Source organism: Rhincodon typus, chromosome 11 (assembly GCF_021869965.1).
Source record: "Rhincodon typus isolate 14 chromosome 11, sRhiTyp1.1, whole genome shotgun sequence".
NCBI classification, from domain to species: domain Eukaryota; kingdom Metazoa; phylum Chordata; class Chondrichthyes; order Orectolobiformes; family Rhincodontidae; genus Rhincodon; species Rhincodon typus.
The window spans coordinates 36713342-36739639 of record NC_063342.1 but is presented as its reverse complement, the minus strand read 5'-3'; the positions used below and the strand labels follow the sequence as shown (position 1 = coordinate 36739639).

Below are 26298 nucleotides of genomic sequence, written 5' to 3'. Positions count from 1 at the left end.
TGTGTGCCTTTTCTTTTTAAACTGAAGAAAATTTGCTTTGGATTCCTGTTGATGAAAAATCGAGATATAGTAAAAATCATGATTATGCTCACATGTCACACAGTGAGTGTTACAAACTTCCATTGTATTTCTTTACCTCTCTGACAGATATTGCTGATGGCATTTTAGGCTGAGAAATGAGACAATCGTAACTTAAAGATAACTCAGGTTTATCTTGCTAGGATCAGTAAAGGCCCCAATAACATTCAGCTTCAGTAGTGCTAAAATATTATCAGTAATTCAATCCAACAAAGCCATCTTGAAATCCTGTATATCCATCTAGTTTGACTTGTAGTTCCTGTTGTAAAGGTAAATTAAAAGTAGACCAAAATTTGGATGCAGTAAATTCAACTGCTGGCTTTGGTAATAAATAGGCTGGTTATACATTCATACAGTTTGCTCCAGATTCTTTCAAGTTGAAGATAAACAGATTCAATCCCCTGCAACTACACAATAAACTGCCTAGCATTAAAAATAATCACCTAGAAATTTTGATTTGATTTAATTTATTACTGTCATACGTATCGAGGTAAAGTAAAAAATGTTTTTTCATGCTTTACATGCAGATCGTACAATACAAGTGCATCAAAGTAACAGAACACACTGCAGAATACAGTGTTACAGCTGCCAAGAAGATGCAGAGAGAGATCAATATTAACATTACAGACGTGCATTAAAAAATCTGTAACAGTGGAAAAAAATTTGTTCTTGAATCTGTTTGTTGTGAATACAAACTTTTGTATCTTCTGCCTGATGGAAGAGGGTGGAAGAGAGTATAACTGGGGCGGGAGGGGTCTTTGATAATGTTGGTTGCTTTCCCAATGCAGCAGGAAGTATAGGTGAAGTCATCTGATGAGAGTTTGGTTTGCGTGATGGACTGAGCTGTGTTCACAACTGTCTGGTTTCTTTCAGTCTTGAGCAGAGCAATTGCTAAACTATGCCGTGATGCATCCATAAAAATTTGTAAGAGTATTTACGGACATGCCAAATTTCCTTAGCCTCCAGATGAAGTAGAGGCATTGCTGCACTTTCTTGACTGTACTGTCAATGTCAGCGGACCAGGACAGATTGTTGGCGATCATCACTGCCAGGAACTTGACATTCTGAACCATCTCCAACACAGCACCATTGATGCAGACAGTTGTTCTTTCTGAAATTTTTATAGCAGTTTATCTCTCAAATAAAGTAACCAAATTAGGACTAGTGTACTTGCAGAAAAGAGTGTAAACTCTTCATAATTTGGTCTTAGCTTACAAACAAATAGTCAGTCAGAAGGTTCAATAGAGAGTAACTGCAAGAGCACTAATGGAAATATGGGGAGGTCGTGACCTAGTGGTATTATTGCTGGATTGTTAAACTGGAAACCCAGATAATGTTGTGGGGGCCTGGTTTCAAATCCTGCCATGGCAGATGGTGAAATTTGAATCCAATAAATATCTGAAATTAAGAGTCTAATGATGACCGTGAACCCATTGTCAATTGTCAGAAAAACCCATCTGTTTCACTAATGCCCTTTAGGGAAGGAAACTGCCATCCTTCCTATGTATGACTCCAGACCCACAGCAATGTGGTTGACTCTTAACTGCACTCTATGCAATTAGGGATAGTCAATAAATGCTGCCTGGCCAGCGACACCCTCATCCCATGAATAAATAAAGAACAAAAACAAAACCAAGGCTCTATAAATTTGGGCAACATTTTCAGGCAAAAATAAGCAGAGTGGGCCAGGACTAAATAAAGGCAATAGGGCATTAGTTATTAAGGAGACACCCTGGAAAAATAGAAAAATTAACATCGCCTAAAGGCATTATATCTGAATGCATAAAGCATTTGCAACAGATTAGATGACTTAAATTAAATAGAAATTAATAGGCTTGACCTAGTAGCCATGACAGAGACATAAACTGAGTTTTCAAAGGACATGGGATTGGGACATGGAATAGGTAGGATTAGAAAATTGCTGTTGCGCAGTTCTTCCGGAGTTCTTGACAATTTTCAGAGTTGGTGGATTAAATAGGGAAGTGGCAAACTGCTTGCCTTGAATTAACAGCACTTTAGACTCTTTAGGGACAAAAACAGAAATTGCTGGAAAATCTCAGCAGGTCTGGCAGCATCTGTAGAACAAAATCAGAATTAATGTTTCAAGTCCAGTGACACTCCTTTAGAACACATGACAAGTTCAGCCAGATGGAGGACAGTAGTGGTGGATGGGAAGGGTTGAGGCCTTTTTTCCAAGAAAAAGTGGAGACCCTTGAAACCAACCTGATGGAGGATGAATATGCAAAGGGATTACACATTGAGGGATAAAGAGAAGGTGGCTGAAGCCCATAAACTGGAAATTCTGAAACTGACATAAAGCATTAGAGGAATCATAGATGAAAACTGAGCCAAGGTAGGAAGAGATAAGTTCTGTGGGGTAGGAGTCAGCAGAAACAATGGGTCTGCCTGGGCAATCCTATTTGTGAATTTTGCGAAGGAGGTAAAAACAAGTTGTGGAGGGTTGATCGACCATCAGCTTGGAGGCAATGCAAGGGGAGATCACCAGATGAAATGAGGTTGATGACCGTTGTGCACACATAGCCTGATGCTCCATGGTGGGATCATGGTTCGGGGCGGATGGGGGGAGATATCTGAGAGTGAGCACTCAGCCTCTACAATGTAGAGGTCGGTCTGCCAGACAACAACAGCACCATCCTTGTCAGCAGGCTTAATTACAAAGTTAGGGTTGAATCTGAGAGCATGGAGTACAGTCAGTTCATGGGGAGAGAGTTTGGAATGGGTAAAGGGGGCAGAGAAATTGAAGCCACCAATGTCACATTGGCAAATCTCAATGAACAGGTCAAGTGTAGATAAATGGCCAGAGGGAGGGGTCCAGGTGGAGCGATAGTGTTGGAAGTGGGTGAAGAGGTCTTTGGGACAGGGAGAGGACTCTTGTCCAAAGAAATAGGCATGGAGATGAAGGTGGCAGAAGATCAGTTCAACGTCATGTCATGCACAAAATTCATTAAGGTGCGGACACAGAAGGATAAAACTGAGACTATCGCTGAGCACGGAAAGTTCAGCATCACAGCACAAAGGTCAGAGGGGATAGTAAATACACAACAAGAGATGGGTTTGAGAGAGGGGCTGAAGTCAGAGGGAAGAGAAGAGGTAGAATGTTCCGGAGGGCCTTGGGTATCTCTGAGTTGTTGCATCTTGGGTTCAGTATTTTATTTAGATTTTTTGGGGATTTTGTTAAAGGACTGAAGCATTTGGTAAAGCAATTTTGAAATCAGATATTGGAGATCTGAACAGTCCAGTTAGTATGCAACAGTTGGGATCGCTTGAAGGCAAAAACAAATTCATTTGCCTCTGTATTTATATAAAACCTGTAGTCAACTGGCACTATGTTGAATTCTGCACCTCAGTTTGATGTTTATGGCCAAGTTGCCTTTTAATAAGATGCCTGCTCTTCTCAGCAAAACAGCAGCGTCCCCTGTATTGCTGCCACTGGCTTTTCCACTGGCACTGGGCATCTCAACATCTGGATTTGGGAAGTGAGCTCATTGCCTGCCCCATTAATGCATTAGCATTTGAACACAACTTCCCAAGAGTAACTCTATTCAGAAGAGAGGTTGGAATCCAAAATCCATTTGTGTGTTGGGTTCTTGACGTGCCATTGAAAATCCAGGCCATGGTTGCAGAGAATGAGGGTTGGGCACTAAATGCTCCAGGTTGGAAGAGCTAGCTAAAATGGAAAGGAGGGATAGCCTTTCTAGGAATGGCTGGAATAAAAACAGGAGAGAGAAAGAATCTTAGCTGAGAAAATCAACAATTACAATCAGTTTAGGTAGAGCTAATAAACGGTAAAGAGCAGGCTACATTGCTAGGATTTGGTTTATAGCTCTGGCAATTTTTATAGTAGTTTAACAGAGTTTAATAGATGAAATTATACATGTAATAAGAATAGTAGATTAATCGTAGTTTGTTTTAATTTTCATATAATTATTTTCCCATCAACGTGTTCATAAATGTCATGACGCACCTCCTGAATCCCATCCTTCTAGCTGGGCAAACCAAATAACAATTATGTGGAGAACTGAAATGAATGAAATGTATGCTGGATAGTTTTCAAGAAATATGATTAGGAAATGTGGTCAGTTATGACATCTATGTAAATGGAAAAGGTAAAGTTGCCATAATTTTACCAGACCATACGGCTGCTCTCTCATTAGACGGTCTTGACAGTCACCACAACTCAGGTGAGGAGAGAGTTTGAGAAGGAGAATCCTTCATCAGTAGGATGAACTCAGCCAATTCTAAAATTAATTGGTTAACATATTTTGTAAAAAGTCCATTTATTGACATTGAACATTGAAATGATTGTAATAAATTGAAATAGTTTGAAATCAATTTGAAATGTCAAGACCAAATAAATAAATAAACATTAACATTTATCAATTAACAACTAAGTTAATCAGTTATTGGTAGCACTTGCATCAAAGTCTTGAAAATGAAAGGAACACATCTTCCTAAAGCTGTATCATTAGTAACTCACAGAAGAACTAGATTTCTATTGATGATTTCTGTCCAAAAGTCAGGATATTCATCACCTGTAAGAAAGTAATCAAATAGAGCAGAGTTTCAAATAAACTAAATTATATATTCCCCGTGAAAAAAGTTGCCCTGAGTTTAACTCTGCATCTGCATGGGTTTTGAGTGGATTAAATCAGGCCTATTCAACTCTAATGGGCTAAGTGACCTTGTACTGGATGACTGAGTCTTAGATTTTTGTTTATTGTGAGTGATAACTGCCTGAATATCTTGAAGACCATACCAGATGGCAATTGTAGTTCAGTATTGTGCTTTGTTTTCAATATCCGTGAAATCCTGCTGTCAGCTATTCACTTGATATGCTGATGAATAGTAATCTTTCTGCTGCACCCTCATGAACTAATTACCTAGCTTTTCCAAATATTCCAAGAGATCAGAATCCCTGGGTTTGTAGAAGCTCAACGGACAAACCCATAAGGTTAAAGTGCATTTATTTTATATTACAACAGCTGAATAAAGAGAAAATTGTGTTACATGCCCTTGACAATTAAATAAACTTTCAGTGTCAATATATTATGAGCAAGATTGACAAAACTGGAGTAAAGCTGAATAAGCATTTTGAGGGAGGCATGTGCCAAATGAATTGCGATCGTACCTCAATCAGCCACATCTCTTATCGTACAAGTATTGTAATCAGTAATTCAAGCAAGTATAGACAGAGAACAGGTCGTTCAATTGTAGTTGCTGCACAGCTTTTGGCAGGCCAACTCCAAAGGCATTTTGAATCCATCATCAAAGACAATAATTCTATTTCTGTATCATGCATTGCCTTTACTCTTGCCTTCAGTAAAGAGGGTACTTTTATCTCCGGGAATTTCCAGACACAGTCAAGTGTTTCTGGAGATGTGGGATAATCAAGGCCACTTACTCAGCTGCTATTTTTCAGGAAGTAAAACAACGGACCCATGATAGCTATAACTTTACAGGAGCATGAGCAGTTACTGTGTAAATAGAACAATCAGGGGCCTACGGTCACAAAATTCGTGAGGCCCGGGAAAATTTGTGGGTTTTGTGATGCACAATTCACCCGCTTGTATTGTTTCCAATACAGTCAGCAACTTCATGCTGACTCTTCCTTTACATGAATGCAACATGCAGCCAGCTAAGCAAACTAACTTTAATGACTTCATGCCTCAATAGGAGATGGAAAATCATATGAAGCAAATGCCACTTAAAGTTGCCCTGCGCAGTTTTAAGTCTGCACTCGCATTTTGATTGGAGCAGCTCTGCAAGTGACTGAGGAAAAGTGTCTCTGCTGATGCAATGTTTTCCAATATAGCACTGGAGGCTTTGATGCAGGAGATGAATAAAAGGAAAGAGTTCATCTATCCACTGAAGTACCAGAGGTCCTGCATAAAGGCAGTGGGAGTACATAGTCCTCTAGATCAATGTCAGCATCATAGCTTTCAGGGGCCTAGTGTTGTGCCACAAAGATTCAACATCTTCATCTTAACAAATTGTCAAAACCAGTGAAGTTACCTTCAAAATGCCACATGTCACCAACGGCACATTAACTTCACATTCTGCTTTAATAATCTCCCTCAATCACCTCATAACTACGACTCATAGCCTCATCTTACCCTCAAACACTTAGCACTGTTACAAACCTCATACCCACATCTCACAACTTACATATACTGGCAGCTATTTAACCATGACAGACACATTATCCAAGCTCATTGCAACACACTCACTGACACATTTTCCCTTCTGTTGAAGGATGAGGTGGCACAGAAAACGGGAGGACTACGTCTTGTTCTAGTGAAGTAACAGCATGACATAGATTTTTTTATTCAATCACAGATCTGGGCATTGCTAGCTGAGCACTTATTATCTATCCCTAGTTGCCTTTGAAAAGGTGGCAGTGACCTGGCTCCTAGTCATCTTGGATAGTTCAATTCAGCTTCTGATCAATGGTACCCCCAGGATTTCATTTGAGGGCTATTTAATGACAGTAATGCCAAGAACGGTCAAGAAAACACAACAACACCTCTTCTTCCTCAGGTGGCTCAGGAAATTTGGCATGTCCATAAGGACCCTTGCCAACTTTTACAGATGCCCCATAGAAAGCACGCTGTCCAGGTGCATAACAGCCTGGTACAGCAACTGTTCTGCTCAGGACCACAAGAAACTACAGAGAATTGTGTACACAGCCCAGACCATCATGGAAACCAATCTCCCATCCATGGACTCCATTTACATGTCTTCTTGCCACGGAAAGGCTGCCAACATCATCAAAGAGCCCTCCCACCCCAGTAATGCTCTCCCACAACCTCTTTCATCAGGCAGAAGATACAGAAGCTTGAACAAACACACCAGCAAGTTTAAGAACAGCTTCTTCCCTGCCATTATTAGACTGATGAGTGGACTGCCTAAATTCAAATAGTGTTGATCTTATTAACGTTGATCTTGCCTAGTGCCTGTCCTGTGCAGTGTTACCTATATGCTTTGCTCTGTCTGAGATTTTTTTTTAACCTATGGTCTGCCCGTACTGCTCACAAACAAAACTTCTCACTGTACTTAGGTACACGTGACAATAAATCAAATCAATCAATCAATCAATTGAACATCAAGAGACAATGGTTAGATTCTTTTGTATTGGAGATCGTCATTGTCCTACACTGGTATGGTGTGAATGTTGCTTGCCATTTGTAAGTTCAAGCCTAGATGTCATCCTGGTCCTTATGCATTTGAACATGGATTGCTTCAGTATCTGAGGAATCACAAATGTTGCTGAACATTATGCAATCATCAGTGAACATCTCCACTTCCAACCTTATGACAGTGAGAAGGTCATTGATAAAGCAGCTGGAGATGGGTGAGCTAAGGACACGACCCTGAGGAACTCCTACGGAGATGTCCTAAAGTTGAGAGAATTGACCTCCAGCACCTTCCTTGTTGCTAGGTATGACTCCAACCAGCTGGAAATCGCAATCCCAACTCCCACAACACTACCACCCCCACCCCACCCCGATTCCCATTGACTCTATTTCTGTTTGGACTCCTTGATGCCATGCTCGGTTAATTGTGGCCTTGATGCCATGTTTAATTACTGTCACCCCACCTTTGGAGGTCAGCTCACTTTTGTATGTTTTAGCCAATGCTGTAATGAGATCAGGAGCTGAGTGACCCTTCAATCTCCTCTGGGACTCTATACCACAGTGCTGCCACCTCTGGTGGGTCTCTCCTGCCAGTGAGACAGGGCATACTCAAGAATAATGATGGGATTGTCTCGGATATTGTTTGTGAGGTGCGAATTCAAGAGGATGACTAGGAGGCAGCTCACCATTACCTTCTCAAAGGCAACATGGGGTGAGAAATATCAACCCCTGCTTGAATAATTAAAAAAAAAAATTAGGGATGTGCAATAAATGCTGGCTGAAGCAATGATACCCAGAGCAAATGAACAAGTTAAGCAAAAAGAGCCAGAGGGAGTTGGAACCAGCCAGTGGCATGGCTCTACAACCTCAATCCAATGAGAGGGGACAATGCTTACCATCATCTGACCAGACATGACTGAGGCTGTTATTGCAGAAAGTAGGGTAGAGGGTGTGTGGGCTGTGAGTGCTGAAACTAATGAAGATATTCTAATACCTAAGCCTCCCTTTCACCTCCTCCACCTGGCCTTCATTCCTCACTGTCTTCGGATTTAGATGCTACAAATGCTGTGATTCTACCACTTTCTTTCTCCTCCCTTCCTTCACCACAATGCAACACTTGTGCCTATTTCCTTTGAGATACACAAGAACTGACACTGGCCGGGCAGTGGTGGAAGAGAATGAAGTGGAAGAACTGGAAATATCATCCGTCGCTCACACTCACAACCACCAGCTCAAATACTGACATTGTGTGCACTTTCAAGGATTACTCAGAAGTGGGATCTGAATGTGCTGTGACACTGAGCATGCCTGAGCTGCAGTTAGAGTATGGAACACAGTTATTGCAGGTACCAGCTCAGTGGAGGATGAACTCACACATAAGCTCTGATGCAGAGTGATTCAATGGGACAGCACACAATAAAAGGTTGATGGGTATCCACAATGAAATGCTTGATACATTGGAAAACCTGCTGTCACCCCATGGAGCATGGGGCAGTAAAACAACAACATTGCACATGGTTCAATGCAAAGTATGGTGGCCAAAGCTTCCAGCATGGAAATGGTAGCCAACTGTATTACCATCCCATTGGAGCCAACCCTGATGCAGCAACTGATGTTTGATACCCAGTTCCACAGCAACACAAGTAGAAACCAGCAAACATCTGAGTGCTGCAGTGGAAGCTCAATCTGCAGTTATACAAACTCAAAGTCCTGCCATCTTAGCAGTGAAACCCATCTGTTGTACATTGTCCATGTTCCAATACATGTAGGGGGACAGGTAACACTACTGCTTGCAGACCATTAGCTCGATGGCACGATTGCGATCTTTGTCGTCAAACTCTCTGTTCCTCAGATAGCCAAAGGCTGCATTGGTACACTGGAGGCAATGTTGAATTTTACCATCAATGTCTACTCGCACTGAGAGGAAACTTCCAAGGTGTTGAAAATAAATTCATGTTGTCTAGGGACTAGCCATGGATCTTGATATTGGTGCAGATAACAGTACTATGTGGAAAAGAGCTGATAAACACATTTTTAATTGGTAATGGTTTGAAGGATTATGGAGAGTGGACAGGAAATGGAGTAGAGGCTGAGATGAGATTAGCCATGATCATATTAAATGATGGATCAGGCTTGAGGGACTGAACTGCCCATTCCTACTATTAGTTCTTACGTACGTATGGGAAGAGACTGATAGAGGACATTTGTCTTCCAATTTACCCCTGAGGGATATACTGTCATTAGTCTCTGAGAAAACATCAGCAATAGTTTGGGGTGTTCAGCTTCCAACTATGCACACATCCTTATTGCAACTCCATGACAGAGGTTGGGTTGGTCTTGGTTCTGGATTGGAGGTGACTCTGAATAGTTTCTTGCTTGTCCTATAAGTAAGCTCCACCCCAGTAGGATGTCTCATAGATATGAGGAGGAGTGTCACAACAAGGAAAATAGAAATGGGCATTCAAGCAATGACGCAGCTTTATTGACTACAGTTTGCATAAGTATTGGAGCTGTGGTGAATTGTGGGTGAGGATCATGAATAGCAGGCTATCATGCTGCTAACAGAGGATGAGAATGAATTTATGCAGGGAACCGAATGTGAGGAAAGCTCTCCATTTTACCTCCAGGTTGGTATTATCTAATAGGGTCTGAAAGGTTGCCTAAGCCCTCACAAAATGGAGAACAGATGATGGATATATTAGTTAAGGGTTAATTGGGTGTGAATGGTTTTTATATAACTATGGGGAGTTAGTAATCAGTAGGCTGAGAGTTTTATAGTGTTTAATTAATGGAAATATGGCTCTTACCAAAAATGTAGACATGGATTCTGTTCCAAAACATTTATCTTTGAACATATAACACCAGTTAACAGACTCAAAAACCTTTGAGAGTTCAAGGAAGGCCATATATGGAGGTAGCTGCTGTTTTCTGCACTTTTTTGAATTTGATTTGTTGTGAAGGTCATGTCCACTGTGCCTCTTAATAGATAGAAGACACTCAAACCCCTTGAGAAGTATTACCAGCGATTATTCTACACAGTCCCTCAGATACAAAGGCAGTATTGCTGCTGTTCGCTCAGTGTCCTCTCTCATGCCAATATCCTGAGTATTGAGAAACTGGGTATGATCAATCAGCTGCTGAACACAAGACTTCCAAAACAAGTGCTCTTCTCTGAGCTTCACTAAGACAAGTGGCAGAGAAAGCATTTAAAGGTGTCCTCAAAGTCTCCCTGAAAAATATACAGTATCTTCATCAACTCATGGAATCCCTGCTCAGGACCACCCAAACTAGAGAATTAACAGCTGCCAAGCTACCAACAATTCCGGGTATCTCTGACATGCCCAGATGGAGGAGAAAGATAATACTGTATAGCTGTTGGGTTTGTTTGTTTATTTTACTTCAGTACAATCTGGTGTTTCACTTGGAGCTGGTGAACTTGGTCAGTGCCTTTGTGCCCTCTGACGTGGCCTGCTTGGCCGGCTCCCCAAGCAATAGGAGGCACACAGTGGTCTGAATTTCCCAGGAGCTGATGGTGCTGCACTTCTTGTAATGGACCAGGCAGCAATGTCTGCCCATGATGCGCTCGAAAATATCATTGCCAAGCAAGTTCATGATGCTCATGGCCTTGGAGGTAATGTCAGTGTCAGGGTAAACATGCTTCATCACTTTGTAGATATAGATGGCGTAACTTTCTTTCCTGGACTTTCTCCTCTTCTTGCTGCTCTTCACTGTATATATCTCTCTGTAACTGCATGAAGGGTTTGTGCTGAGGCTCCACGTCATGGACAAGAGTGTGAGGTGAATTAAATCATTTTATGGATCCTCTACCTCTGTCTGTAAACAAAGGGAATTTCTAATTTTCCTTCCTCATTTATTTTCCCTTTTGAAATAGTTGGTGGTGGGTCTCCCCAAATCCTGTCTTTGTGAAGTTCAATTTAAAAAATGATACACAATAAATTCTTTCGGGTTAAAACAAAAAAGGGGTTCATTAATGTATTCAAAACGTGGAGGACAGAACACAAGCATGCAGGATGAAAGAATTTTAAAAAGGAAAAGAAATTACAATTATGTACAAATTAAAAAAAGGATATTTTTATTTGAAATATTTTTGTCACATGTACCAAAATACAGTGAAATGTATTGTTTTTGCATGTTAGTTAGGCAAATCATGCCTTATATAACTACATCAGGGTAATAGAACAGGATGCAGAATATAGTTTTATGGCTACAGAGAAGGTGCAGAGAAAGATCAACTCGAATAGAGTCAGAATTCAGAAAATCAGTGATAGTAGGAACTGCAGATGCTGGAAAATCTGAGACAACAAGGTGTAGAGCTGGATGAACACAGCAGTCCAAGCAGCATCACAGGAGCAGGAAGGCTGACGTTTCGGGCCTAGACCCTTCATCAGAAAATGATTTTTCTGGTTTTGAGAGAGGCTAAGATGAGACGCAAGCCTCAGCTGAACCTAGAGGTGCTCACAGTTCTTTGTTCTGACTGAGAACAGAATTCAAAGCTTCCAGGATGACTCAGTTCAATTCAATGAAGTTGTTTTGATGTGCCTGTTCAAAAGCCACAGCGTGTTATAGGAGATAACTGTGGGACTACTTTTAGGGAGATGGTGGCAATGATGTCACCAGACTAGTAATCCAGAGGCCCTGACTCTAAAGACATGGCAACTGGTGAAATGTGAATTATTTAAAAATCTGGAACACTGTTTGTGACCATGTTAATTATCATCAATTGTTGCAAAGAATTATCTGATTCACTAATATTCTTCAAGCAAGGTAATCTACCATCCTTATTTATTCTGACTCATGCGTGATTCCAGATGCAGGTTTACTCTTAATTGTTTCTAAAGTGGTCGAGCAAGTCACTGAGTTGAAAGCAATAGGCGATGGGTACTATATGTCAGCTGTGCAATCACACCCACTTCCCATGAAAGAACAAAACGAGAAAAAAACACTTCAGACGTAGTAAATTTCAATGGTTTGGTTGCAAACAAAACCCAGCCAGGAAGATGCTCTGAGATAACAAGGTGTAGAGCTGGATGAACACAGCAGGCCAAGCAGCATCAGAGGAGCAGGAAAGCTCAAAAGAAGTGTCTAGGCCCGAAACGTCAGCCTTCCTGCTCCTCTGATGCTGCTTGGCCTGCTGTGTTCATTCAGCTCTACACCTTGTTATCTCAGATTCTCCAGCATCTGCAGTTCCTACTGTCTCAGGAAGATGCTCTGACAGCTGTGACTTTATGTGGCTTTATTGCAATGTTCATACAATGAGAAGTATGGGATTCCAGTGAAATGATGAGCTAGCTTTGTCCCCGTAATTGCTGGAACTCCCTCAAAGCAGCCAACATGCCCAATCTGTTGTCAGTATGAGTTATTTCATATTCAGCATGAGTCGATTTTAAAAATTAAACTAGTCGGGTTTGTTTTAAAAATAACTAGGATTTCTCTTTGTGCCTTGTGGGTGTGACATCCTAGTAGTGGATAATCATTGCACAGGGGCCCTCACTTCTGCACCTTTAGCAAAGATCACTGTAGTTGTAATAATTTGACAAATGGGATTTGTCACAAGTAGCTGGTTAGTGACTTCCAGTAGTTTCACATTCTTTGAGCCAAAGGATGTCCACTGAAATATCTTTCCCAGGAAGATTGTTCCATATAGGATGCCGCGATGAAAAGTGTACAGTTGGTAGATTGAGGATATCTTTATGGAGTGGTAAGCGATATGCAACACGGATAGTTTCAACCAGCTTGCATTTTTTGTCAATTAGCAGATGTGTGAAGGAATATGTTTGTAAGGACTGGAAGCCAGGAAAGCTGTACCTAGGACGGAGGTTACTTTGGGACCCAGTAATTAAGGGGCGGGGATCTATGGGGACAGCTGTGCTTGTTGGGTCAGGGTTGGGACCCAGGAGCAGCATCTAGGCCTGTGATGTCTGTCTCTATCCCTGTGAGAGAGAGTGCAGAGTGTAATAGGGTAAAGTGCTGAGGTCCAGAGTACTGTGCTTCATGACCATTCAGCAAGTTTGTTCAGTATGTTGTTTCTGGTTTTGACATTTGCTACTTTTTCTTCAGATCTTCAGATGCGAACTATACGGTAAATGGAAAAGCCCTGGGGAAAATTGATGCACAGAGAGATCTGGGTGTTCAGATCCATTGTACCCTGAAGGTGGCAACACAGGTCAATAGAGCGGTCAAGAAGGCATACGACATGCTTTCATTCATCGGACAGGGTATTGAGTACAAGAGTTGGCAGGTCATGTTACAGTTGTATAGGACTTTCGTTCGGCCACATTTGGAACACTGCGTACAGTTCTGGTCGCCACATTACCAAAAGGATGTGGATGCTTTGGAGAGGGTGCAGAGAAGGTTCACCAGGGTGTTGCCTGTTATGGAAGGCACTAGCTATGAAGAGAGGTTGAGTAGATTAGGATTATTTACATTAGAAAGACAGAGGTTGAGGGGGGACTTGATTGAGATCTACAAAATCATGAGAGGTATAGACAGGGTGGATAGCAAGAAGCTTTTTCCCAGAGTGGGGGACTCAATTACTAGGGCTCACGATTTCAAGGTGAGAGGGGAAAAGTTTAAGGGAGATATGCGTGGAAAGTTTTTTACACAGAGGGTGGTGGGTACCTGGAACGGGTTGCCAGCGGAGGTGGTAGAGGTGGGCATGATAGCGTCATTTAAGATGCATCTGGACAGATACATGAATGGGCAGGGAGCAGAGGGATACAGATCCTTGGAAAATAGGCGACAGGTTTAGATAGAGGATCTGGATCCGCGCAGGCTTGGAGGGCCGAAGGGCCTGTTCATGTGCTATAATTTTCTTTGTTCTATGAATGTTCCCTAAAGGACAAAGTTCTATTTAGAGTCACTCCCAAGTATGTTGGGTTGGGAATCAAATTTTAGACTCTGACTATATATACAGATAGTTTTGTTTTGGCATTGGAATTGTGCAGATGGAAGACACCACCCATGGTTTAGGGAAATTGTAAACAGAATTTTACATCAAAATTTAAAAAGTTTCAATAATTCCTGATTGTCCAATGTTCTCTGCTTCACATGTATTAATGATTGTTTCTTGGTTTGAGGCTTCAATCTTTATAACTTCATGAAAGTGAAGAGGGTCTGAGAGGAGGAAGCTGCCATATGTTCCCTGTTTTCCTTGGGTCACAATCGTCACTGTTGCCTTCCTCTTGTGTTTTATGCTGCTCTTCACATTCTCTGGAAATTAAGTCCAAAGTTCCTATTATCAAGATTGGTCTAGAAACTAGAAGTTTCTCCAAAAATGAATGCTAACACTTGTTGCACTTGAATTAAGTTTTGTTTTGTAGGACTTCATTGAGGTGAATTAATTTATTTAGTAAATGTTTTTTTTAATGAATGAGAGTTTTTCTCAACATAGACAAAGTCTGCACTACACTTACTTTATTTAATAGACATCTACTTTTCTCGTCTGTGCCTGGGTCCCAAGATCCATCCACAGGGGTACTGGGTAACCTGGCATGGTAGCCAAAAAGGCAATGGCTGGTGGGTGAGGAACATGGGTTGTCATGTATTACTACCCATGTTGGCATAGGGACTAGAAAGGACTAGGTGTGGATACAGAGGCATAGATTGGTGTGGAGGTCACAGTGAAACATGGGTTTGGGATGGGTGTGCATAGAGTCATAGAGTCATACAGCACTGAACCAGACCTTTCGGTCTAACCAGTTCATGCCAAACATAATCCCAAATTAAACTAGTCCCATCTGCCTGCTCCTGGCCCATATCCCTCCAAACCTTTCCTATTCATCCAAATGAATATTAAACATTGTAATTGTACGCGCATTGACCACTTCATCAGGAAGTTCAATCCCCACGTGAACCACACCTTAAAAATGTGCCCCCTCGTCTTGAAATTCCCCATCTTAGGGAAAAGACAACTACCATCAACTCTATCTATTCCTCTCATTATTTTATAAACTTCTATCAGGTCACCTCTCAACCTGCTATGCTCCAATGAAAAAGTCCCAGCCTATATAGCCTTTCTTTATAACTCAATCCTTCCATACCTGGCAACATCCTGGTAAATCTCTTCTGAACCCCCTCCATTTTGATAATATCCTTCCTATGCCTCTCTAAAAGTCCATAAATCCTATCTTTTATAATCACCTCCAACCATTTACCCTCAACCAAAGTCAGACTTACAGGTCTATATTTCCCTGATTTCTCTTTACAACCTTTCTTAAACAAAAGTACAAATTAGCCACCTTCCAGACATCAGGCAGCTCACTCGTAGTTATAGATGATGCAAATATTTCTGCAAGGGTTCTCGTTATTTCCTCCCTTAATTTCCACAAAGTTCTGGAATACATTAAATCAGGTCCCAGAGGTTTATCTACCTTTATATTTTCTAATATCTCCTGAACTTCCTCTTCTGTAATGTGAACTGTTTGTAAAACATCTATGTTTATTTCTCTGCATTCTCTTGACTCCACTTCCTTCTCTACAGTAAAAACTGACACAAAATATACATTTAGCATCTCTCCCATCTCCTGGGGTTCAACACAAAAACAACCTCCTTGATCTTTAAGAGGTCCAACCCTCTCTCCAGTTACCCTCTTGCTCTTTACGTATTTGTAGAATCTCTATAGATTATCCTTAACCTTATCTGCCAATGCTATCTCATATCCCTTTTTGCCTTCCTGATTTCTCTCTTAAGAACACCCCTGCACTCTTTATATTGATTAAGAGATCCAATTGAACCAAGTTGTCTATACTTTTTTAAATATTCTATTTTATTCTTGACTAGAACCTCAATATCTTTATTCATCCATTGTTCCTTAATTTTACCAGTTTTACACGTCACTCTAACAGGAAAAAAATGCTTCTGAACTCTTATCATCACACTCTTGAACACCTCCCTCTTGTCAGACATCCTTTTTGCCTGCGAACAGTCTACTTCAATCAACTTTTGAAAGTTCTTGTCTCATACCATTAAAATTTGCCTTACTCCAATTAAGACTTTTACTTTTATGAAAGGCTTATCCTTTTCTATAACCATTTTGAAACTAATAGAATTATGATCGCTAGACCCGAAGTGTTCCCTCACTTTTACTTCAGTCATCTGCGCTGACTTATTGCCCAAGAGAAGGCATAGTTTTGCTCCTTTTCTAGTAGGAGCATCCACATCTTGATGAAGAAAATTTTCTTGAGCACATTTGACAAATTCTTCACCATCCAAACTTTTAACACTATGGTAGTCCCAGTCAATATTTGGAAAATTAAAATCCCCCATGATTACAACCTTATTATGCTTACATATATCTGAGATTGCCCTACTATTTGTTTCTCAGTTTCCCTCTTACTGTTTGTTGGAGGGGTGTCCTATAGAACGATCCCATCAAAGTGATCTTTCCTTCCTTATTTATAATTTCCACCCACATATTTTCACTGGACAATTTTTCAGGAATATCTTCCTTAGTTATTGCAGTAGTGTATTCCTTTAACAAAAATGCCACCACCGCTCCATTATTGCTTCCTTTTCTATCCTTCCTATAGCATCTAAAACCAGAAACATTGAGCTGCCAGTCTTGTCCATCTCTCAACCAAGTTTCTGTAATAGCCATGATGTCCAAATCCCAAGTTCTTAAACACACCCTGAATTCATCAGATTTACCTGTAAGACCCTTGCATTGAAATAAATGCAATTTAATTCTTCAGATTCACGACATACTCCAACTCTCTCTTGTCTTTCTTTTCTAATTGACATGCTCTCCTCACATTCAGAACCTACCCCATCAATCCCTCCTTTTACACTACAACTTAAAATTACTCCACACGCCTTCTCTATCAGTATAAAGTCTCCCTTAATAGAATGAGCAAATCTCCCTGCTAAGATATTGGCACCTTTCCAGTTTAGGTTAGACCCATAAAAACCAAAAGAACTGCAGATGCTGTAAATCAGGAACAAAAGCAAAGTTGCTGGAATAGCTCAGCAGGTCTGGCAGCATCTAGAACATAGAACATAGAACAGTACAGCACAGTACAGGCACTTCGGCCCACAATGTTGTGCCAATCTATTATCCTACTCAGATCAATCTACCCTGCATACCCTATGTGCCTATCCAAGAGTCACTTAAAAGTCTCTAAAGTATCTGACTCCACTACCACTGCCGGCAGCGCATTCCACACGCCCACCACTGTCTGTGTGAAGAACCTACCTCTGACATCTCCCCTGTACCTTCCTCTAATCACCTTAAAATTATGCTCTCTCGTAATAATCATTTCTGCCCTGGGAAAAAGTCTCTGGCTATCCACTCTATCTATGCCTCTCATCATGTTGTACACCTCTATCAAGTCACCTCTCATCTTTCTTCACTCCAATGAAAAAAGCCCTAGCTCCCTTAACCTTTCCTCATAAGACCTGACCTCCAGTCCAGGCAGCATCCCGGTAAATCTCCTCTGCACCCTTCCACATCCTTCCTATAATGAAGCGACCAGAACTGAACACAATATTCAGAGTTAACATTTGGGTCTGACCCTTCCTCAGAACTGAATTTTGAGGAAGTGTCACCAGGCCTGAAATGTTAACTCTGCTTTTTTCTTTCACAGATGCTGCCAGGCCTGCTGAGATTTTCCAGCAATTTTGTTTAGGTTAGACCCATCCTTTTTGAACAGGTCTGTTCTGTCCCAAAAGACATTCCAATTGCCCAAAAACCTGAATCCCTGAACAATGCACCAGCTCATTAGTGATTGATTTATTTCCTTTAACCTTTTCTTCATTCCCTCATTTGAGTTTGGCATTGGGAGTAAACTAGAAATTATTACTTTTAAGGTTTTACTTTTTAATCTTCTGCCTAACCTCGTAAATTCACTCTGTACTGCTTTAATCTTTTCCCGAAAAATGTCATTCCTGTCAAAGCGTATAATAATTTCTGACTTCTCAGTCTCACCTTTAACAATATGCTTGAAATGTTTAGAAACATCCTTAATCCTAGCACCAGGAAAGCAACATACCATCCTAAAATTACACTCACTGCCACAGAAACACCTGTCTATGCTCCTTACAGGAAAGTTCCCTATACTAATACAAGATTTATTAAATCTTGTCAAATGCTGCCTAACATGAGAAATGTCCCAAGTGTCCAATAACTGACTGGCCCTTCCATTTTCCTCAGAGACTATCCCCTTCAATTGTTCCAAAAACTGAATATCTATTTGATTGAGGAATAGCCACTGGAGACTTTTGAACCACCTTTTTGCCTTTCCTGACAGTCACCCATCTTGTCTGACTGAGTAATAACTTTTCCAAATCTACTGTCCATCTCACTCAATACCTTATACATGGCCTTAATAACATTAAGCCCAAAAAAAGGATGTTTCAATAACACCTTATATATAAAAAAGTACCTTTCGTTACCTGCAGAAAATAATGTTAAATTGGAAAACAATTAAAAATATATATATCAAACATATAAAAATTAAATAAAATCAACATTTACCTGATTAACTGAATAAAAACAATTCCTCTTCAATAGAATCCTCGAAGAAAAAATAAATCTTCTCTGGAGTTGACCACAAGTAGAACTCTCCAGAATGAAAACACAGCTCATTGTTTTTTAAAAAAAAACTGTTTGGTGTTTTTTCAAAAAAAATCTTTTCAATGTTAAAGAAAACCTTCTAAAGCACATCTCGACTTTTTTAATTTCTGAATTAAAAATAAAAAAGTCAGCCGTTCACTCGAGACCCTTTAAAAAAACATACAGGAACATAGGTTGGCAGAGAGGATGTGGGGAGCCTTAGGGATTGTGTACAGGGCACAGATTCACCTGGATGGAACATGGTGGTGATAAGACATGAGGATTAAAAGGATATGTTTGTGTTACTCACTATTTTGAAACTTTGGACACAGTGCCAGAACTCTGAGGCAGGTTTTCCACTCATTCTGGTTCCCCACTGGTCATCCTGCTCATGTCTTCACAAATTGCCTGCCCGGACATCGAATTCAGTCTAGCACCACCCCACCCATTGAAAAAGACTGAAAATAAACTCAGAAAATGGGACGTTCAGCCGCTATCTTTAAAGAGTGGATTCACAGAACCAGAATTCTCCCATCTCTGTAAGCCTGGGACTGACAACTGGGTCCAAGAACGTAATTCAGTGCTTAAAAGCTAAGACTAATTTGTTTGCCTTCATTTACAACTGAAATAAGGTGGAAAATCAAAAATACCCAGGAGGATACTGATTCACTATAAAAATCAAACATGCAAACTATATGACTTCTTGGCAAACAAAACAAAAAAGACTGAACCTGAAATTTACAGTTTTTTTCAGCTAGTCTATTACAGTAACTAATAATGGCAATTATGGGAGGGGATCTTATTTGCTATTTAAATTTATACTCCAAGTAAAGACCAGGAACAGTGAACATGAAGAATAATGGCAGAGTATGTGGTTATAAACATACTTTCCTTTGAAGGTTAAGCAAGTAAGAGTCTAACCATCTTTAAACATTTCAATATACAACAGATGAACACTGAGGTTTCCGCTTGGTGTAGCATTGCTTTCGTTGTTGAAACAGAATTAGCGTGTGAAATACCCTTTGTACTACAATTTGGAAACAACAACTTCCTAGGTTTTACCCGCAAATGCTGGCTGAACATTTTGCGCAATCCTGTTTAATATAGTGAGAAAATGGGATAGTGTGATCTCCCACTGTCTCCCCTTCTGAACCTTGATGTACCCTTTCCCAGAATTCACCAGGATTGCTGCGAGTTCCCATTTTCCTGCCTCCTGAATTTATTGGCTGTTTTAGTATTACTGATACAAAATAGGCATCAGACCATTCAGAAAAAAGGAGGTGTCGGAACTGAGTTAACTAGATGAAACCTTTGCTCAATTAATCTCTAGCAATTACCTAACAACAAAGGGAGCAACCATAAAACCAGGTACAACTATATCAGGACAAAATGCACAAATATATCAACATTCCAAATGATAATCACATTCATACATACTGAGCAGAATTGGGAAATGGCTACATTTTCTAACTGCTGACAATAAGTGGGTAAAAAATGTAACCCCGTTCTGTTTTGCAATGAGCAAAACTTCATATTATATAACAAAACTTACAAATATAGCAGCACTCAAATCCATGCCAAGTAAATTGCACTGAAGATGAACACTGAACTTTAACACTATGTAATTCATTACAAATAAATAAACCAACATAAATGTTCCAATAGAATCAACAGAAAGGTGAGAATATAGAACTAACCCTGCATATGTCTATGAAGGTATTTGCATATTCTCAGGAAGCTTCTGGTAGGGAAATTCTATTGGAAGCATGCCCATCATTGGAAATTATATGCTGCTGCAGAGTTTAAAGATCTGCAACTTCTTAAGGGAGTAGAACTATGTTTTGCAAAGCGGTAATTTCTTTTCACTGACAGCTATCCAAGTAATTCAGAAGGACACAGGAAGCCCTATTACCTTATCAAATCAGTCAAGTTAAGAGACTCACTGTCACTGTCCATTAATTTACTGAGCATCTATGACACTTATAATAACCTCTCATGGCACAATCTCCTAAGACACTTTCAATGTTTGCTGTGAATTCCCATTAAGTACAGGGTACACATTAACAACATGTTCTTCCTCTGGAAATGCTCCTTTATTTATATTGTTTCCTGCAGTCAGACTAATGCTATCTTATCATTCAGTATCACTGCATGCTGACAATTTGTTTGATTGCAATAACCACAACTGTTTATTTTCGCTCTAATTGCAGAAGACAGATCACAACAAAAGAGAAGTCACGGAAGAGGGAGACTCCTTTTGTTTATGCATTTTCCTGAACAGGGAGCTCTGAAAATAATGAGGAGTGAGTTTAAAGCAAAATGTGAAGGATCAGTCCCATTATAATCAGAGATAGTAGGAACTGCAGATGCTGGAGAATCCGAGACAACAAGGTGCAGGGCTGGATGAACACAGCAGGCCAAGCAGCATCATAGGAGCAGAGAGGCTGACGTTTCGGGCCTAGACCCTTCATCAGAAAGGCCTGAAACGTCAGCCTCTCTGCTCCTATGATGCTGCTTGGCCTGCTGTGTTCATCCAGCCCTGCACCTTGTTGTCCCATTATAATCACTGTTTCCTCCTTTCTTCGACTAAAAAAAAGTTTCTTCCCATTGGAATCATACGTCATAAGGGCATCTCATAAGGCCTTAACAAAAGGTCACCAGGAATAGCTGATGATGGCAGAGGACAATTAGTTATTTGTTCTTCAAATGTCCTCAACGTTGACCTGTTAGCTGCAATCTGTTAGACTATCTCTACATTCCAAACATTAAAACCATCCTTTCCCTTATATCTTCTTTATTTTCTTTCATACTCCACTACACGCTTGTCCTCTACACCTTCTGCTGTCTACTTGTTTCATTCAGTCCATTTCTCCTCTTTCATCCACACCCTAATCATCACAGTCTGTATCAGAGGAGGTTTACTAAATTAATACTTGACATGAGTGGATTGTTATATGAGTAAAGGTTGGATAAGCTGGCTTGTTTCTGCTGGAGTTCAGAAGAGTGAGGAATGACTTAATTGGAGTATAGTAGATCCTAAATGGTCTTGACAAGTTAGAGGTGGAAAGGATTTTAATTCTAATGGATGAGTCCAGAATTAGGGGCTACAGTTTCAAACTTATGGGTCACCATTTTGGGACAGATATGAGGGGTAATCTTTTCTCTCAGAAGGTTACACAACTTTGAACCTTTCACCCTCAGAAGGCTGTAGAAATTTTTTAAGGAGGAGATAGATACATTTTTGATAGTCAAGAGAACCAAAGGTTATTGGAGATGGATGGGAATGTGGAATTCAGAACGTACACAGACCAACCAGGATAATATTGAGTGGTGGTGGAGGTCCAAAGGGCCGAATGGCCTACTTCTGCTTGTTGTGTCATGCTCACTCTGTTCCATTATGCTGGAATCCTTTCTTCTACTTATTCCGAATCTCAGCATTGCTCAACTGCCCTCATCATCATTTTTTCAGCTCTTCAGATTTAATGCCTCAGTTACCACTTGTCTGTTAAGTCTTCTCCCTAATATGCAAATACTTATCTTTACCTCACCCAAGATAAATACTAATAAATGCAAGATGAATCAGTTTTCTTCATTAAAGTTTCATCCAATTTGGCATTCATAGCAGAATCACAATTACCGTCATTAGACATTTTTTAATGTCTCTTCTTGAAGAGGTAAGATAAATTCCTGAATAACAAGAAAGAATGAAGACATTTTTTTCATTAACTGGACTACCAGTTATAGCTGCAAAGTGCTATAAATGATTTTGACTGGAATAACTGTAATTAAATTGAATATTCATTATAGCAATGCATTTGTGTCATATTGAATTCTGCTAGTAAACTATCAGACAACTTCAAAATTAATTACATTTGGCATGCAATAATTTGTACAGGTATATTTTCTCAGTGAGAACACAGAACCTAAGAAACACTTTATTTATTCTCAATACATATTTAAATAAGAAGTTTATTGAAGTGCACACATGTTTTTTAGGTCAACACACTAACAGATTCCTTAATGTCGTGTGACAAATTACTTTGAAATTCAGAGAGATATCCAAAAAGCAATATGAGTACAGTGCTATATATTATGAGTGATGTACTAAACATTTCTATAATATAAAGTATTCAAAAAGGAAAGAACTTGAAGTATGATGACACGTTTGACAACCGAAGATTATTTTGAATAATTCACTGATATTGAGGTTCTTTTGAAATGTAGCCCCTTTTGCCATGTAGGGAAATAAAACAACTGATTTCAAAACAACAAAGTTCCACAGAAAGCATTAAGATAAATGAACCAGTGAATCTACTTTAGATTGAGTCGCTTGATGAAAAAGTACTGGCCAGGACTCCTGTTCTTTCTTAAACTGTGCAATAAGTTTTATTAAAACTCCCTGAGATGTCAGCTGAGGGATGGTTTAATGGCTTGGAGCTTGCAGTCCTGTTATTGCTGAATGCTGAGATGTTCACAGCTATTAAAAGACACAACATCAGTGTAATGTCTGGGGATTCAAAGACCCTCCTTAAAACCAAATCTGGAATGAGACTCCTTAATGAGTTCTGTGGGAGGTAACGCTGAATGTCCCTCTGGGATCGGCAAGGTTGTATTTGGGCTGATTGTGCTGCCTTTACCTCAGTATTTGCCCTGAGTAATTTAGGGCTACTCCCTCACGACCCCTGGCTCCACACCAACCCCAGAACCTCAGTCCTACCAAAGATGATAAAAAAACACCAGGGGAATCAGGAATGGGAGGTTGAGAAGCCGAGGCAGGAGTTCTAGGGTTGCCAGTAGGGAACAAAAGCTGGGTGGGTGAGTGGATGGGTGGTCGGTGTGGGGACTTGCAGAGTTGAGAGTGGGGCAAGTAAGAGGATAGGAAGCAGCAATTAAAAGCATATGAAGCAAAGGACCGAAAATCGTTAAATGAATGGCCAAGGTTCGGCAGGTGGGTCACTAATTCAGGGACTGTCATTGAGTTTAAGACAGACTTCAAGTGTTGAAATGTCAGAGGGAATGTTGCTTCACCAGGGATGCTCACTAATGGATCTGTGCTACAAACAGAAGAACAAGTTCCCACTGCAGTCTGTGATCAAGAAAGGCCCATAGTATTGCACACAGTCAGTAGCATTATCCTTTACTCTGTCACTGACTGCAAGCTCTAGGCTATTGTTTTGCTTAAAAATGACATGCTGTAGTGCAGTATTCCCTCAATTTTGGATTGAAGAGAAATGTAGGTTATGGTCTGAAGCTTGCAGAATGGAACTTGAAACTGTAACCTTTGGATTGGCAGTTACTACCATAGATACATGGCTAGCAGTTTGTAAATGGTTAATTATAATCCATGTCGTCATCCTTCTCCACTTTTTTTCCTTCTTCTGAAGATGACGACTTAGGTTGGGGTGTGGTACCAATGGTACAAGCATACTTTACCACCCTTACTTTCTATTAATTATTTAAGTGTAATTGTATGAATTTAAACAGCAATTACCAATAGGTTTTTCAGCTGAGTCTAAGTCTCCCCCAACCTAAGGTGCCTTTTCTTCCATCAGGACCAATGGATAGTAAGGAGGAAATTTAAACTACACTGAGTATGGGGCACTGAAGCAACTTATAGGAATAAAGGAGCATAGGAGTAAGCAGTAAGCCATTCAACCCCTTGTGTCTGCTCCATTATTCTAGGTCTTGGCCTGTGCTATCACCATATCACTTAATGTCATTAGTATGCAGAAATCAATTAATCTCAATGAACACACTCAATGACCAAGCTTCCATAAATCTCTGAAGTGGAGAACTCAAAGATTCGGTACACTTTCAGTGAAGAGACTTCATACTAGCACAGTCCTAAATGGCTTATCCCTTACTTTGAGAACCTTGGCCACTGGTTCTAAAACTATCTCCAAAACTCCACTCTTAACCTACACCCCTGCTCATACAATGCTCCCTTTCCAGCCAAGGGAAATAGCCTTTCTGCATCAAACTGGTCTGGCTTCTAAGAATTTTATCAGTTTCATTGGTATCACCTCTCATTCTTCTAAAATCTGGAAAGTACAGGCCTACTCTCCTAAATCTCTGTTCATAAGATAGTGCTGCCATTCCCGCAATTAGTTCTTCAATGCACCACTGCTGTATTGCATATGGAAAGTATATGCTTTCTCCAATAAGGTGACCATCACTGAACACAATACTCCAGGTCCACCTTCTCCAAGTTTTACATCGCAGCAAACATCTCTACTCATGTATTAAATCCTCTCACATGTTAGCCTTCAGTGATTTACAAACACAAACACCCAGATTAACACTTCCAATATCTCACCTTCTAAGAAATATGCTGAAATTACATTCGTCCAATCAAAGTGGTGGAGCTCAAACTTATCCACTTTATATTCCACCTGCAATGTTCTTGCTCACTCATTTGGCTTGTCCTAATCACGTTTAAGCCTTTTTGCATCATCCCCACAACACACATTCTCACCTAGTTTTGTGTCATCCAAAAACTTGGAAATAATTCCTCTCCATATCGAGAGTATTAATACAGATTGTGATTAATATTCATTTTATCAGCATCTCCTGGCTGAGATCAATTCATTCAGTACTAAGATGGATTGATTGTGGGATACTCTTAATGTTTCATTGCTCAGGTCAACATTTTTCTTCATTTTTTCATGTGATTTAGGCATCACTGACAAGGCTAGTATCCGTTTCCCATATCAAATGTCTCTGAACCAATTGGCTTCCAGGAACGTTTTAGACCAATGAATCTGAAGTCACATGGAGGCCATACCAGATAAAGATAGCACATTTCCTCCCTAAAGGGTGTTGGTGAAACAGATGGGTTTTTATTCTAGTCGCAATAGTCAATAATGGTTCCATGGTCACCTTTAATTAGACTAGCTTAGATTCCACAGTTATTAAGTGAATTTAAATTCCACCAAAAGCCATGGTGGGATTTGTACCCAAATCCTTAGAGCGTCCATATCCTTACAGTACCAACGAAAGTACGTGCAATGTGCCTCAATGACCACCGCTCAGTGGCTGTGACCTCCATAACCATGAAGTTCTTCGAGAGGCTGGTCATCGCCCACATCAACTCAAGCTTCTCAACCTGCCTCAATCCCCTGCAATTGGCCTAGTGATGTAACAGGTCCACAAAGGATGCCATTTCCCCACTCCTGTACTCATCCCTGCAACATGGGCACCTAAGTCAGGCTCCTACTTATCGTCTACAGCTCCGTCTTCAACACCATAAGCCCCTCCAAACTGATCTCAAAACTCCAAGACCTAGGTCTCAGTTCTGCCCTCTGCAACAGGATCCTCAGCTTCCTGACCCATAGACCACAATCAGTGAAGGTAGGCAACTGCACCTCCTCTACAATAACCTTCAACACTGGAGACCCCCAAGGATGCGTTCTCAGCCCCCTACTGTACTCCATGTACACCCACGATTGTATAGCCAAATTCTGAATGAACGCCATCTACAACTTTGCTGACGACAC

At 40.4% G+C, this 26298-nt stretch overlaps 1 protein-coding gene across 1 annotated transcript; it reads right to left on the bottom strand.

The window, feature by feature from the left end:
• Window positions 1-10649: 10649 nt before the first annotated feature.
• Window positions 10650-11015, bottom strand: LOC109929723 (late histone H2B.L4-like). The gene has a single exon (XM_020529291.1). It carries the CDS (start codon window positions 11013-11015, stop codon window positions 10650-10652), a length of 366 nt encoding a protein of 121 aa, XP_020384880.1.
• Window positions 11016-26298: the final 15283 nt, after the last annotated feature.

Bases quoted from the DNA above. Each gene is read 5' to 3' on its own strand.
- LOC109929723 (XM_020529291.1), bottom strand. From the start codon at position 11,015: ATGACGTGGAGCCTCAGCACAAACCCTTCATGCAGTTACAGAGAGATA.